Source organism: Elephantulus edwardii, unplaced genomic scaffold, assembly GCF_000299155.1.
Source record: "Elephantulus edwardii isolate Elephantulus edwardi_28Jun2011 unplaced genomic scaffold, EleEdw1.0 scaffold00014, whole genome shotgun sequence".
Lineage (NCBI taxonomy): Eukaryota > Metazoa > Chordata > Mammalia > Macroscelidea > Macroscelididae > Elephantulus > Elephantulus edwardii.
The window spans coordinates 29,505,058-29,521,904 of record NW_006399764.1 but is presented as its reverse complement, the minus strand read 5'-3'; the positions used below and the strand labels follow the sequence as shown (position 1 = coordinate 29,521,904).

The 16,847-nt window shown below is 48.8% G+C and overlaps 1 protein-coding gene across 2 annotated transcripts in view; it reads left to right on the top strand.

Moving 5' to 3' along the window:
- The first annotated feature begins 383 nt into the window (after positions 1-383).
- SMARCA2 (SWI/SNF related, matrix associated, actin dependent regulator of chromatin, subfamily a, member 2) overlaps positions 384-16,847 on the top strand; it is a 191,004-nt gene continuing 174,540 nt past the window's right edge. For both annotated transcript variants that reach the window (XM_006881321.1, XM_006881320.1), the window contains exons 1-2: positions 384-608; positions 7,382-7,511. In XM_006881321.1, coding sequence (XP_006881383.1) covers positions 384-608; positions 7,382-7,511 — 355 coding nt within the window. The remainder of the gene's footprint in view (positions 609-7,381; positions 7,512-16,847) is intronic.

Here is a 16,847-nt window from a genome sequence, read left to right as displayed (position 1 = left end):
ATTTGATATTTTAATGGCTGTGGGAGCTGATGTCTGGTGCGATGTCCACAGTGGTCAGTGGGGCATCTGTTGCTTCAACATGTGACGTCTAACCTGCTTATTGTGCCGCTTGTGTGTTAGCTGTGGGTCTCCTGACATCGTTCCATGTCTCCTCTGATTTACATCTGTCTGGGGAATCATTTAGAATGATTTTTTCCCTAGCAAGTCATCTTCATAAAGCTGGGCCGATGCCTTGCAGACATCTGCACAGGGCGGGGCCATTCTGTTTGATGTCCTCACAGAGGGGGTTCATCCTCCCCACCACGTTGTGTTTAAAGTGTCTCTGTCTTCCCTCTTCTCCAGGCTAGTGTGACCCGGCTGGCTGGCACAGGCCGGAGCGGTTGATGTCCACGCCCACGGACCCTGGCACCATGCCCCACCCGGGGCCTTCGCCAGGCCCCGGACCCTCACCTGGACCAATCCTGGGGCCCAGCCCAGGGCCGGGCCCATCGCCGGGTTCCGTCCACAGCATGATGGGACCTAGTCCAGGACCACCGAGTGTCTCTCACGCGATGCCCACCATGGGGTCTGGGGACTTCCCGCAGGAAGGCATGCACCAGGTGCACAAGGTAAGACTCGTCTCAGTAGCCCTGGCTGCTAACTGCAAGATTGATGGTTCAAATCCACCAGCGTCTCCTTGGGAGAAAGATGGGCACCCTCTTACTTAGAAAGCATTGTTGCTATTATGTGGCATCGAGTCGACTCCGGCTCTTAGCGACCCTGTGTCCAGTAGCCCTGAACCCTGCTCTATCCTGAGCCAATCTCACTGTCTCTAACACACCTACCCCATTGTTACAGCCGATGGAGCGTTGCCAGGGTTCGGCTCTGCTTCAAGGCTGTGGTTTCATTTTCTCAGCCATCATCCTGGTTATCTGCCCACAAGTCTGCTGTGCCTGGTGGCAACTCCATGTATGCACAGTAGTGACCCACAGGGCTTTCAGGGCTGTGGGCTTTCAGATGCAGATAGCCAGGTCTTTCTTCTGAGGCATCACGGGGTGAATTTAAACCCCTAACCTTTCAGCAAGTAATTAAGTGTTCAACCCCTAGGTGGTTAAGATTTCTGGTCAACCACGTATCCCCTTTTAAACTTGAAATATCACCCATGAAAGGATCAGGCTAGATCCTTATCTTTTCTCATATATTATTAAAAATGCACAAGCTAGGGCCTTGGGTTGCTACAGAGGTAGTTGAGAAGGTCAGCTCTCAGCTTGTTTAAAGCAATGATAAGGGGAAGAAAATGATGAAGAGTTCTGACAGGTAGATGCTGTGATTTGTGGGGGAGAGATACTTTGTCAGGTGAGTAAGTAAATTAAGGCGTCACTCTTCTCCCCACCTCGGTGCTAATTTATAACGTCCACTGTTGTTCATGCTGTCAGGCTGGAGCCAGGACATCACTGACCCTCCAGCGGGTTTCAGGGACGATAAATGACATGAGAAGAGATTGCCCATCTTTATTCCATGGAATTACTGGTTGATTCAAACTGCGTCTCTTTGGGTCACCCACGAGGCCACTTGGGTGCCTGCCAGAGCTTTCCAGAGTTATCAATACCACTAATGAATATATACAGAAAATTATTCTTCCCTTGAAATGTCAGCTTTAGATCTCTAAGCTTAAAAGGGAAACAGACTTTCCAAACAAAGATACAGGAATGTGAGTGTATGTGCACGTGCGTATTTGTTTGTGTACACACCGGGGTGTGTGTGTATCTGGTGTGGAGAGAGAGCTCTGGGTTGCCGGGCACAGGCCAGGTGTTAGTCTCTGGCCCGAGGTTGTAATAATCCTCCGTGATCCCGAGGGTTGCCGTGGGGTCACCTTACCGGCTTAGTTCCGGCCTAATGCCTCTGCAATACACGCACAGATGACGGAGCGGCCTTTTGAGTAAGTGAACAGCATCCTGTGAGAATTCTCATTTGTAGATGCCGTTGGACAGGGGCTCCCCACCCGTAATAACCTGGTGTGCAGTGCAACAAAACCCTGCGCGCACATCAGCATCTTCAGTCATCGTCTATCTCAGCCTTCCTCATTGAGGGTCTTCCTTTTTTTTCACTGACCCTTTGTGTTTGTAAGCATGACGTCCATCTCCACCTAGCAGAACCGGCCCCTCCTAGTAACATGCTCAAAGTGTGTCTGATGAAATGTCACAGCCTTGCTTGCTTCTAAGGAGATTTCTGGTGTGTACTCCTTCCTTTTTCCCCCAGACAGATATGTTTATTCATTTGACACTCCACAGTTTATTCGTTGTTCTTTGCCAATATCGTACTTCAGATGCATCAGTCTTTTGTGCTTTCTTGTTCATTGCCTGACTTTTGCAGGATATGATGCATTACCATGATTTAGGTCAGGTGCACCTTAGTCTTTATGTGGACATCCTTACTCTTTAGCACGTTAAGCTACTTGGCAGCAGGTTTTTCAATACAAGACATTCTTTGATTTCTTGACTGCTGCTGCCGTGTGTGTTGAATGTGAATCCAAGTAAAATCTTTGCCACCTTCAGTCTTTTCTGTGCACCATGATGTTGCTTACTGGTCCAGTAGTAAACCTTGTTTTTTCCTTTTTCTTAATGTGCAAGTGTAACAAAATCCTCTGACAGTTTGCTTTGGAGTGGCTGTTGCTTAGGAAAATGTATAGGGCCTTAGCCTAAGAGAAATAGAGGTTTTAGTCCCTGGCCCCTGACCCCTGCCCCAGAGTGATGCAGACAGTTAAAGTGCTTGGTTACTCATGAAAAGGTCAGAGGTTTTAATCCATCCAGAGACGTGTCAGAAGAAAGGCCTGGTGACCTAGATCTGAACATTCAGTTATGAAAAGCCCCATGGAGCACAGCTGTACTATTGGACACACGTGGGGTCACCAGGAGCGGGAATCAACTAGGTGACCACTGGTTTGTGGTCATCACAGGCAGATGGGGTGAAGGGGGCCACCTCTGGGCTCAAGTAGGTCAGCAGAACAGCTTAAAATAGAAATAACCGCAGAGAAGTGCAAGCCTGTTGTCAACCGAAGGAAAAGACAGAGCGGGGGACACACAGGAATGGGTGTCAGGCCAGAAAGCGTGAAGGCAGGGGGCTAACGGCTGGGAGAACTGCAGCGCCTATGCTATGCGTTTCTGAGTTTTTATTCAGAATCATCAGGAGGTAAACAAAGGGAAATCACAAGGGAGTAGTAAATAAAAACAAAGGCTCATGGGGAAGTCTTTTGTAAATAAGGGCAAATTCTTCTCTATTGTTTACCTTATGCTTATCTCAGGAGGGAGGGATTCAGTAAATACAAACTAAGAATTGTGCAGATTCTTAAGGATTGCCTTAATGTCTACCCCTATTTAAGGATTGCCTTAGTGCTACAGGGTGAATTTCAAATTGTATTGGCCTTCCTATCCTGACACAGCATTTGTTTTATTATTAATATTAAATTTGATATTTGGCTTCCCACACAAGCCCTTCTTCTATGCAGGACTTCAGGTCATTTTTTTGTTTGTTTGTTTTGTTTATTATTATTATTATTTTGTGTGTATACTGTCAAATCCTTGGAGGCAAGGATTCTGGGGCTTCGTCTGACATACTTTGGACACGTTGCCAGGAGGGACGGGTCCTTGGAGAGGGACATCATGCTTGGGAGGGTGGAGGGACGGCGCAGGAGGGGAAGACCCTCTATGAGATGGATTGATTCGGTGACTGGGGTAATCGGGATGGGTGTGTCAGAGGCAGTGCGGTTGGTGCAGGATAGAGCAGGGTTTAGGGCTGTTGTACATAGATAGGGTCGCTATGAGTCGCAAACGACTTGACGGCACATAACAACAACAACTGTCAAATCAGACCTGATGGTACAGGAGGAGATTGCCCCTCCTGGATTTTGGTCCCTTTCAAGTAAAGCTTTGGAACTCAGAAGCAAATACCTAGTTTTGTTCTGGTGGGTTATTTTTTTTTTTTTCTTCCTCTACTATATTAAAAGATGCTACTTTCGTTAAGAATTCTAAAATCAGCAGAATATGTGCTTGTGCTCAAAGTAGACTGGTGGTTTGGAGGGCTAAATGCTGGGCTACTAACCAGAGGGGGTCAAACTGTGCTCTGTTCCGTGAGGTCTGTGCATTGCCATTGGCTCACAGCAGTGTGTGGCATTGGGGAAGGTAGAGAATGCTGAAGCCACTGGCCACACCGGGACTGTCACGGTGACTTCGTATGTGTCAGAGGAGCCCTGTGCTCCCTGGGGTTTCAGCGGCTGGCTTTTCAGAAGTAGATAGTCACACTGTCCTTCTGAGATAGCCAAGGGTGAACTTGAACCTCTGACTTTTCACTTGGCAGCCAAGTACGTTAACTCTTTGCACGCCGCGGGGACTAGGAAATAGTCCTGGCTTCCCCTCTCCTAAGTAATAACTTGGAGATTCTTTGTTTACTCTTTCTTGCTTGATTGAACACGTGTACGTTTGCATACGTTGTTGTTGTTAGGTGACAGCATGTCGGCTACGACTCAGAGACTGACCAGCAGGGCTGCACGCTGCCCTGTCCAGAATCACCATCTCTGTCTTGCCCAGGTGCGTGTTACGGACACGGTGCCTTTCCGTCTTCCTTCCTTTCTCGGACCCTCCGCTTTCCCAGCAGAATTTCCTTTTTCAGGGACTGACGCCTCGTGACAGCATGACCGAGGTTTGTGCCCTGAAGTACCACCATCCTTGCCTGCAAGGAGAATCTGCCTTGTGTTTCTTGTATATACTGGTCAGATTGATTTTTCTTTTCTTTTCTCCTCGTAGAATGATAGAGACCAAATCCATCCTTCCCCATTCTCATTTAATAATATATCATGGTTACCCCTACAGTAGCCCTAAGTCCTTTCTTTGTAAAAATCCATTTCCAGCATTTCTGGGATCCACAGAAACAGAGCAGCTTGTTTTCCATGAAGTGTTTTTTAGTGGCTATATTGAGTATGTTATTGACATATTGAAGTCATTAGCGTTTCTTGAGTTTATATTCAGTCCATTTGGAAGCCTTATTAGATCTGATCTGTGGCTTGTGAACCTTATCCTGCGTGGTTCAAATAATCATTTCAGAAGTTGAGGCTCTCCGACCTCAGGAATGAAAGGCACAATTTGAATATTTAGCTCGCCCTTATGAGCATAATGGGACCTCTGGCGGCTGAAGCCCCAGAGAGTGCTAACCTCCACCCCCACCCCGGAGGCCACCACCCCGGAGGCCACCACCCCGGAGGCCACCACCCCGGAGGCCACCACCTCGGAGGCCACCATCCCGGAGGCCACCATCCCGGAGGCCATGCTGCTGGCAGTTCAAATCCAGCAGGGACTCTTGAGGCAGAAAGATGGATGGTCCCTGCCCCTCCCGTTCACGGCCTCAGAAACTCGTGGGAGGGTCAGCCAGGAGTCGGACTTTTTGGTACTTTTAACGTGAAGTACCTTGAGTGGGTAAATGCTTGAATGCTAGCTGAAAGGTTGGCAGTTTGAATCCTTGCACTGGCTCTGTGGAGGAATGACCTGGTCATCTGCTCCCAGTGAAATGACAACCATGGACACCTTATGGGGTGTTCTGTTCTGTTGCTGGGGGTCACTGTGAATGGATCATGACTTGATAGCACACAGAACAAGCACTGGAACTTACCATTGATTCAGAAGGAATGATTTTACATTGGCTTTTTGGGAAGTTTTGTCTCATCCGCTTCCTTCTGTCTTGCTGTCCAGTGTCCTTGTCCACTGCCTCATACTCTTGGGCCCCACTCCTCTGCTGCCATCTGGTTAAGGTCAGCTCTTAGCACCCGCAGAGCACAGAGCAGCAATGCCCGGAGGTGTCCAGAGCCCTCATCCGTCTGGAACCAGCCTCCTTTCTCTCCCATGGAACAGCTGGTGGAGTCCAGCCGCCAGCCTTTTCACTTAACATCCTAATGCTTAATCCACTGCACCACCAGCAGAAACCACAGCCACTGCTCTTCCCTGGGTTTCACATCATGGCTACCCTCCACCGGGCCTCCAAGGCTGCCCGTCTTGACAGGAGGAGGCCATATCACCTGCAGCAGCTGGTAGATTTGAACCACTGACCTTTTGGTTCACAGTCCACACAGTGCAGTAAGCCAGGTCTCCTCTACCCTTTTGTGGCCTTCCTTTGCTCTTATTCAGCAGGTTTTGCGTTTTGCTGCCCTGTGCTTCCTTGTGCTGGCCCTCAGCTGGCCGCCTGGGCGAGGGGCTGGACCGCAGGCTGACTGGATGCTCAGATCTCATTACCGCCCCTCTCCTCCTCTGACATCCAGCTCTCTGGGGCCTAGATGTGGCCGCCACACTGATTTCCTTCTGTTCTTACTGTTCGCCCTCTCCAGCCTCTTCCTACTCGTCTTCTGAACATTCTCTTTATGGTAAATTTTCCCTCTTTTCAAATGCGGGCTTTTGACGCTGCAGAAATTAACTTTCTTTTCTCTAAAACTGCAAACACTCATACTTTCTGCCTGGAAGTCATTTGGTTTCTATAAACTTCTGGAAATCTTCCTTCCAGGCTGTTTTTGAAAATTGCTACTCCAGTTTGGGGAGGCATAGACGCTTTTTTCAAATGCATGCTTGGTTGCCCAACTCTGGATTGGATTAACGTCAGTTCAATAGCTATTTATCGCAATTCCAGGCCTGGGTTCGCTTTTTTTCTCCCCCAACTGTGCTTTTAACCGTTTTTGGTCTTCCTCCCTCCGTGGTATAGCTTCATCTGCCCTCTCCTCACTCTGCCTTCACCCCCATTCACTGCCCTACCCTGCCTGTTCCTCTCTTCTAACTGCCACAGAACCTTCTGAATTCAAGTTTAAGTTTTCCACATTGTTCCCTTCCTCTTCAGAGGAAAAACACACACCCCAGAACACTAAAAAGAAAAATAATAGATCATCAGAAACATCTAAACTAGTCTTCTCTCTGACTTGAGTCCTTTCAATATACAACAGATTTCCAGACAGAGAAGAAAAGGTGTGGAGAAATAGCCTATTTTTGACTCTTCATTTTTATCTGTAGATGTTGATGTTACAAAAAAACCATGGTGGGTTTGTTGGTTTGTTTGTTTGTTTTAACTGTTTAGATAAATAAAACCTGAACCTCTGACTTGAACTGACTCAGCGTATCTGGCTTTGCTTTGTTTTTCTTTTGGGAACCACTGGCTGAACTAACAGATAATTCTGCTTATGTTATATACAGGCGTGGGTGTTTGCTGTTGGCAGTGGTTTCTTACCTGTGAGGTGTAAAGTATATGGCTGATTGCTAGGTAATAAGGGGGTGTGTTTTACCTTTGACCACAGTAGGGAGACAGCTAAAAACTGTGCATTGTTGGAAACTGTGTGTACCTTAATGAGTGTCTTACCTGGTTCCTTCACCTCCTCCAGCCCATTGATGGTGTGCACGACAAGGGGATTGTGGAAGACATCCACTGTGGGACCTTGAAGGGGACCGGGATGCGACCCCCACACCCAGGAATGGGCCCTCCCCAGAGTCCCATGGATCAACACAGCCAAGGTTGGTGTCTGCTGCACCCCTGTTCCTGCTCCCACACCCTCACCTCTCCTTCTTTTCTGGGGGTTATTTCCATTATGAACCCTAAGATACTCAGTGTAAGAAAGGTTGAATCCTGCAGGCCTTTTCTCTTCTGAAGAGATCTCCCTCCATCCTTATCAAGAAAAGTTTATAGGTAAAGATTAACAAGTGATTTCCAGGACCTTGATAATCTGACCAGCCACCTTGTGGGTTTTTGTTGTGGTTTTTTTTTTTTTAATTTTAATGAAAGAGTACAGAGACTTAGGGTTTCTAATCATTCATTGTTGCACTTTTCTCCCTGCCCACCCCTTCACCCCAATTCACTCTTCTCCTTGAAAAGTAAAAGAAAAATTCTTTTATTGTTATGCAATCCCTCCCCTCAAGTCCACTCCACTGTGCAGCCTTCATTCTGGACTCCTGTCATGAGAATAATACCCAATCATATATCCCTTTTAAACAGTTCACTCCCTCATCTGTTTCAATGCAGTATACATCATTCCTCCCTTCTTCTCTGTCTTCCCTCAACCCCAGTGTCAGTCCTGCTTTACAACAATGACCCTGTGCAATATTTGTCCTTTTGTGACTGAGATATTTCACTCAGCATAATGTCTTCCAGGGTCACCCATTTTGCATAATATTTCATGAGTTCCTTGTTTTTCAAGGCAGCATAGTATTTCATTGTGTGAATATATCAAAGCTTCTCTATTCATTCGTTTGTTGATGGGCACTTAGGTTGTTTCCAGCTCTTTGCTATTGTGAACAAAGCCGCAGTAAACATGGGTGTGCATATATCTGCTTGGGTGGTGGTTGTGGATTCTTTAGAGTAAATTCCCAGTAGTGGAATTGCAGGGTTAAATGGTATTTATATTTGCAACTTTTTGAGAAAGTGCCATTCAGCCTTCCACAGTGGTTGCAGCCATAGTCTTTTCTATTACTTCCTATACATGTGAAAGTTGGACAGTGACTAAGGATGACAGAAGACTTGATGCTCTTGAGTTGTGGAAGTGGAGGGCTGCTGACTGTCTCCTGGGCTGCCCAAAGAACTAACAAGCCTGTCTTAGGAGAAGTGCATCCAGGGAGGCGAGGGTAATATGATAAAAACGTTATCCCACACGCTTTGGACATGTCTCCAGGAGGAACCAGACTTTGGAAAAAGATGTCACGCTGGGAAAAGAGGAGGGTCAGAGAAAGAGAGGAAGACCCTCAACAAAATGGATTGTAACTGTAAATTGCAAATTGTGACTGTCACAGTGGGCACCAGTGTATCAGACATGCTGACGGGAGCTCCGGCCAGGGTCACTATGACTTAGAGTCGACTCATTGGCACCTACCTTCTGCCCAGTCTGTCTTAGTCTGGAAGCCCCTCTGCAGCCTGTCCCCCCTGGATGACCCTGCCGGTGTTTGAAATACTAGCGGCCTGTCTCCCCGGCATCCCAGCCACATAGACTGACACAGGAGGAAGGGTGGGGAACGGTGTTACCCAGTGTGAGTGGCCGGGAGACCGGGACCCACAGAGTGAACTTCCTATCTTTGGTTTGACACATCTCACACGTGACAGGGCCAGGAATAGACTAGTCCTGGTCTGCCTCTCAGTCGCGGTATAGACGTGACGGTGACATGAGCCGGCTGTGTCCCGTGTGGAACTGTATCACACGCAGGGAGGCTGCTCCCAGCAGTGGGATCAGCGGTCACTGCAGGTGGATGGCCCCAGCAGGGCGATGCGCCTCTGCACCTTCCGCCTCCCCGAGCTCCTGTCTCCTCCGTCCACTGTTGAAGGCCTTTTCTGATGCCCTGGAGCCCATTCTCAGGACCACGGTGTGGTCATTTTGACAAGCAAGGGACATGGCTCTTCTAGTGCTAACTGACGCATCAGGGTATCTGTTCTGATTCAAGAGTTAGGACTTAGGTGTAGCCTCGGATAAAGCCGTGCTGGTGCTGTGTTCAGAGCACTTGGCTGCCAACCCTAAGGTCTGTGGTTTAAACCCACCCACTGCTCTGTGGGAGAAGGTGGGGTGCTCTGCTTCTGTAAAGAACCACGGCCTTGGAAACCTCATTAGCACGGCTCTGTCCTGCGGCGTTGCCGTCAGCCTCACTCCAGCACCCGTTTGGGGTTGGTCTGTGTATCCATGAAACCAATGGTCAGTGCTCCCTCCCAGCTTGCTGTGACCCTGCATGTGTTCTAGTGGAGCTGTGCTCCATGGGGTTTTGTGGCTGAATTTTTGGGAAGTAGATGGCCAGGCCTTTCTTCAGAGCTGCCCCTCAGTGGCCTTGAACCACCAGCCTCTCATTTAGCAGCCAAGCACATTGATTGCTCTCTCTATATACACTTGTGTAATTGGGTGTATTTTATTACTCTTATCTCTGTATCACTGGAGTGCTGGCGATCTTGTGAGTGGGCAGCGTCGCTTGTAACCCAAGGGTGACCACTCTCTGGCAGTTGAAGACTACCAGTTGCTTCATGGGAGAAAGAGGGACAATCTCCTCTCATTATACACTGCAGACCGGCTGGAGGGTCAGTTAGGAGACGGTCACAACTTCCCAGCAGTGAGTGGCTGTGAGTGTGATCGCTCCATTGGGGAAGATTTCACTGCGAGAATTTAGAGACGCGGATTCAGAATTACCTTCTGGACTTGGACCTGAATTTTGCTATTCACGTATAAGCCAGTGACTGACAGACTCTTGACCATGTCTGTTCACATATAAGCCAGTGACCGACAGACTCTTGACCATGTCCGACAGCCGCCCAAAACAACAAGAAGAGTCAGACGCACCCATTCCTGGTTAAGAAGATCCAGACTTACCTCTTCCACTCCTTGGTCAGGTGTGTCCACAGAGCTGATGCTGATTTCCTTTAGACTCTGCAGGACGTGTGGGTGAGCTTCAGCCAGTGTTTCTGAAGCCGAGAGCTTGCTGGACCTGCCCTAGAACGTGGCGTGATTGGCGTCAGTCTCTTCAAAGCTTTGTTGCTACTACGTACCATCAAGTTGGGACCAACTCATAGCTGACCCTTGAGCAGGTTTTCAGAGACTATAAATCACGTAGGAGGAGACTGCCCATCTTTCTTGTGCAGAGTAGCTGGTGGATTCACACTGCCTGCCTTTGGGATGGAGGCACAGCTCCTTACCCCTAGGGCACAAGAGCTCCGGAGACAGACGAATGGACAGACAGATAGACAGATAGACAGACACACGTCCGTATATCTTCTCGTTTACGTAGATCTTTTATAATCTCCTCTCAGCTTTGTTTAGTCGTTTTCATTGTTTAAGTCTTGATACTCCTTGTATAAAGGAGTCTGTCCCTAGGTTATTTTAAAAATGTTTTATTGTGTTGTTGTTGTGTGCTGTCAAGTCAGAACCGACTCAGCTGACCCTCCAGCGGCTTTTCACAGGCTGTAAACCACAGGGAACAATTGCCCATCTTTCTCCCCAGAGCAGCGGTTGGATTCAAACTGCCTACCTTTGGGTTGGCAGTGCAACTTCTTCCCACTAAGCCTCCAGAATCGATGCACCCCCACCATTGAGGACGTTCTTTTAGGGCGTTTGACTTTTTGCTCCACACGTGGCTCCCTCCTTCAGCTTAAGGACAATTCGTTGTTTATCCTTGGATCTCCAGGACTCAGTGGGAAGGTGGGCTCCAGTGTGAACAGATAACCTGTGAATTTTGTCCATTTGGAGAGAGTGGTGCACTTGTTCATTCAAACTTAATCGTTGTTAAGAAGATCTTAATTTCTGTAGCATTTGGGGGTGGGGTTTCATTACTGGGACATGCAGAGAGGACCTTGAGTGATGCTCTCAGATTTCACGTTTGGGGTCTTTTTCCTCCTTAACAGAAGTTGCAGCGCTGGTTTGGGGAGTGTTTAGTGTTGAGCTGTCTGAGTCAGTGTAATGATCTAAAGAGAATTAGGCTGAGCAATAGCCTGTATCTTGAAAACCTGATCACAGGGTGCCGTTATCGACACACACGTACGGAGGTGTGGTATTGACCAGGAAGCCACCAGCCTTTATGACCTAGCAACCTCTTAGCTTATTTGAGGGGCTTGGTAGAGAAGCAAGACCATTTCCTCTGGTAAATAAGGCATTGCACACCTTATGGTCCCAATGATAACGTTGTTTATTTTTAGCCCTTGGATGGAAAAGGCTTTCAAGGGCAGGTGTGAGATATTTAAGGTTTGCATGCCTGCCTGTGAAGAGAAAACTCCTATGAAATTGGCACACCCATGTTCAAGATTATTAAAAGGAGGGAAGTTATTGCTTTTCTCCGAGGCAAGGTGAAATGGAGGAGATAATGGCCCAAGAAGAGTGGGGAGGGAAGCCTGGCGTTTCTCAGTGCTTTTGCATGAACAGAAAACTTGAAAAGAACAGGATAGACATGCACATCTTAACCCACAGCAGTTGGAGATTGGCAGGCAGCCTCTTCTTGTATTTTTGTTTGGCTGGTGGTTTTGTTTGTTTGTTGTTTAAGTGATTGCAGTGGGGGTTTGAGCCGACTCATAGCTGACCCTCCAGTGCGTTTCCAGAGCTGTGAATAAAGCTGGAAGAGATTGCCCCTGTTTCTCCAAGGAGCAGCGGGTGGATTCAAACCCAGGGAGGCGGGCCTTGGACTGGCAGCTGCTTCCTAGGGACTATGCCCCTTAGAGCTCCCTTTTTTTTTGTTTGTTTTTAGCAAAAGATAATGTTAAAATACATTATTTTGTATTTTATTTTGGTTTGCTTACAAAGTGTGTATACATTGTATTTCACATTATTCTTCATTCAAACCGTGTTTCATACATTCTTTCCCAAGAGGTGCATTGCAGAGTCCACGGGGGAGGGGGAAGAAAGAGGGAGGGAGGAAAATACGCAACAATGAAAGACTAAAAACCCACCCTTTCTATAGACTTAGGTTAAAATCACAAAAAGAAATACATTTGAAAAAATAAGTTACTTAGATATGTAGATTCTGTTTTACCTCTGGTCGTCATAACGTACCCAAAGCCCAGCAGGTACCGAGGGGCAGCCCCCCCGAGTTACCACCACGCTGTTTGGAGGGCGATGCTGCGCGTGCCCCTGTCAGCTCTGGGGCGTAGTCCTAGCACATCCTCCAAGCTCCGTTTAATCAAATTCGAGGTGGGATTCGGTGATCTTAATTCATTCTGTGAAGCAACCTTCTTTAAAATTATTCCCGTTTCTTTCTTATAGAATTTAAGGTAAATTTTTTTTTTCATTGTGTTGGTGTGTCAGAATAGTGAGACTGGCTCAGGACAGGGAAGGGTTCAGAGCTGTCAGTACATAGGGTCACTATGCATCGCAGGAGACTCAACCAGTAACATACTATGACAGATTTGGAAGCAGGAGTGGCATCCACTTCTTAACTTGCCTCGGAAACTCTCTGAACTTTGATAAAGGTCGATAGTTGTAGAGGGGCTTCAGGTGTAGAGGGCCTTCGGGCCTTTTGTTTATAGGGTCTCTGTGAGTTGTGCTCAACTCCACGGCAATCAACAACAACAACAACATTAATTGAGTCCTCATTTCAGGCTTTGAACAGTTATGGGCATGTGTCTGCCTCACCTTCCCACGTGTCCACTGTTGGGACTTACTCCTTTCAGAGAGTGTTTGACAGGCAGTGTGTTAGAGTTGAGTGTAGACGAGATTGCCAATCCAGTTCTTTTGTGTGTGTAGACCCCATGCTACTAAAGTATGCGGCCTGTGGAGGGACATCTGTGATCTTGCATTTTAAAGCAATCTCTGTTCTGACCTGTTCTGAGTCTCCAGGACAGAGTAGAAAGACCCCGTTGGATTTTCAAGGCTGTCAGTCTTGCCGGAAGCAGATTACTGTCTTTCTCCTGTGCAGCTGAGGTTTGAACCAATGAACTTTGGGTTAGCAGTCCCTTGCTCAACTCACAACCCTGCCAGAGCATAGTAGTGCGGGTTGACTGTAACCACGGAGTCCTCGCACTGGTGTCCCGGTCTGTAGGGATTCACGCTCCTAACTCCAGGCCAGCACCTCTCAGGGAGGTCAAAGCCAGCGAGATTGCGCAGGAAAAAGATGGACATTTGCCTCCCGTGTGAAACCCAATGAGGGTCAGCTAGGAGTCAGCTCCCACTCTTTGGCAATGAGTTTGAGTTTTGTTTTGGTTTATTTGGAAGTTTTTGGGTTTTTTTTGGGAGAATTTTAACAGTTCAGCAGATGCTCAGCTGTCAGCTGAAAAGCTGGTAGTTTAGAAGCCAGGCCTGGTGGTCTGTTCCTCAACGGTCACAGTTTTGAAGCCCTGTCGAGCAGGTTTGCTCTGTGTACCTGGCCTGGAGTTGAAATTGGCTTGACGGTACCTGATGGCAGCAGTGAAGCTGTGTGGAGAACCGTAGGAAAGGGGAGACAGGAAGAATGGCACCCAGCTTCTGTTTGAACCCCCGATTCTATCCCTCCTGCTAAGAGAACACACTCCGCCCTGAATTGTGGTGGCTTGTGTGATGCTGGAGGCTGTGTCCCCAGGACTTCCAATACTGGCAGGGTCACCTGTGACTGGCTGCAGCGGAGCCTCTCGATGAAGATAAACTAGGAGGAAAGGCCTGGCGATCTCCTGAAAATCAGCGATCAGAAACCCTGTGGATCACAGCAGAAGACTGACGGGGTGGTGCAGGATGAACGCCTTGGTAGAGGGCACCTGCACGCACAGTGGACACTGGCAGGCCCCCATCGGAAATGCTGGGCCTCCATCGGGAACTCACAGTGGACGTCGGCAGGCCCCCATCGGGAATGCACGGTGGACGCCGGCAGGCCCCCATCGGGAATGGCGAACCCCCATTGGGAACGGCCGGCCCCTATCGGGAAATGCAGGCCCCCATCGGGAACACATGGTGGATGCCAGCAGGCCCCCATTTTTAACGGCGGGCCCCCATCAGTAACGACAGGCCGTGGGCAGAGCTTTGTTGGGTTGTACCTGAATTGCTGTGAGGTGAAGCCCGCTGTCAGCACCACCAACAACTGCTGTAGCGATCCCGTCAGGAGGACGCTTGTCCAGCTCAGCTCGCTGAGTCAGTACCAGCACAGTGACCCTCCTTGGGCCCCGGGACTGGCCTTCTTCTCCTTCAGAGCCGCATGTGCAGCAGAACCACTCATGACGCCTACTTAGCTTCGGGTTCTCAGTGCAGCCTGTGAGGGACAGCACCACCGGGTTTGAAATGGAAGCTCCTGTGCCGGCCTTTGTGACAATTGTGATGCTGGCTCACTTATTAAAGCACTGTCATTTGCTGTTCCTGAGTGGCCCTGACGTCTGGAGACCCCAAACGCAGCAGAACGAGGCGCTGCCCAGCCCTGCACTTCCCCTGCTTCCCATCACCTACAGATCTTACTGCTGTGACCTGGAAGGTTTCATTGATGGATCAACAGACTTTTCACCTCCTCCCGGGCTTGTCTTAGCCCAGCAGCACCCCTGAAACCTCATCCTAGCCACAAGGGAAGAAGACCTTTCCATCCTGTAGAAGGGCAGCCGGCATGCCCTGTGTAGGCCAGGATGCTGAGACCTGGGCGTGTTACCTGGAGAGACCAGTCCCTGGAGAAGGGCATCGTGCTCAAAGACGTGGACGGTCCCCGGAGGAGGTGGACTGACCAAGGTTTGTCCTGTCCGACTGAGGCTATCGCCGTGAGCCAGAGCTGACGTGATGGCCCCTGACACACGCAGCCGCGTGTTTGACCACGAGGACCCCTGCGGCTGACAGACCTGTAGTGATTACGCCCTGGGGATGTCGGCAGGAGGGAGGAGATGCTGCTCTGGGAGTTCAAATCCACCCGCAGCTCCACGGAGGAAGATGTCCAGTCTCCTCCCTCACTTTTTAAAGCCGCTGGTGACCAAGAGCTCGAGTGGGAGTAAAGGAGGTGCTAAGCCCAGCCTTTTAGAACACTGTGGATGCTCTGTTGTTTTTCTTCATCTTGGATGTCCCTGCAGCAACACTCAGTCGTGGATTTTCCTACAAATTCTGAGGCCAGGCTGTACAGTTTACCCACTGAGAAGAGGTTTTGTGCATGTGGACTGTTCTTTCTCCAGAAATCTCTCTTAACCTCCCCAATTAGATTTCCTACCACAGAACAGATTCAGTTCTTGTCGGTGGTGCATTGCGAGTGGTCCTGAGGAGCCCTGGCGGCCCAGTGGTTAAAGCACTGGACTGCTGACCTGTCTAGGAGGATGGTTCAAACTGACCAGTGGCTGCAGTGGAGAAAGGAGCCGGCCGTTGGCTCTCGTGAAGGTGGTGGCTGGGACACCCTCTGGGCAGCTCAGTTCTGCGACATCAAGGTGCTCTGAGTTGGAAAGCAACCATAGGGGGCTCCCGTGATCTTCCAGTTCAGCAGTTTCTCTGTGGCAGTTCAGTGGCTTGGGTGACATCCCCTGCTTCGTGGGACCATGTCACCCTCCTGTTCCCAGCTGTCCTCTCCCACGGACATGAACAGGACTGTCTGCCAAGGTTCTTACCTCATCTTCCAAGGTGCTGTTGTCACTTGATCCCATACAGTTTTGAAACGAGCACAGCGTTCAAGGCAGAGGGTTTGTCTTGGTTTGGGTTTTTGTTTGTTTCTTGGTTTGTTTGGTTGGGTTTTTTTTGCTAGGTAAGCTGGACTTTTGTTCAGTTTTAATACGACTTCAGGAGAAGTTTAGTTTAAGGTTTAGAGATTACCTCAAGGAAGTAGTTTCAGGGATTCATCCAGCCTCCATGGATCCAGAAGTCTGGATTCCGCAAGAAATTGAAATTCAGTTCTTCATTCCCCGCCCCCCCCCCCGCTTTTGATCAGGATTGTTGTATAGTATCTTTGATCAAAATGTTTGATAGTGGTAGCTAGCTAGCTAGGTGCTGTCTGGTGTTTCCGTCCTCCTGGCAAAGGCAGCAGTTGCCCATACCTTCCTCTTATTCTTCCTCTTGCTCCAGGCAAGTAGAGACCAGCTAGTTGTGCCTGAGATGGCTTCCTTACATGCCTTCAAGACCCCAGACACAATGAAACTAACTTGAACTAGAGATTGTAATATTTTTAATACAGTAGGCCTTTTGTTCAGAGGGTTGCTATGGACTTGTGCTTAACTTGACGGCAAGCAACAACGGCAACAACAGGTTCAGTGCATTATTTTGTTCTGTTATGCATCAGGATGTCAGAGTCCTAGAAAGCAGCTACCAGAAACAAGAATTGAAATTAGTGTCACTGGTTTCTTTGAAATAGGAGGGAGTCCTGGTGGCCATGGGTTGGTTGTTGTTTGGTGCCAAACAGTATGACTTAGAGCAGCCTATGAACAAGACAGATCTGAGCCCTGTCCAATCCTGTGCCTGACAGATCTGAGCCCTGTCCTATCCTGTGCCT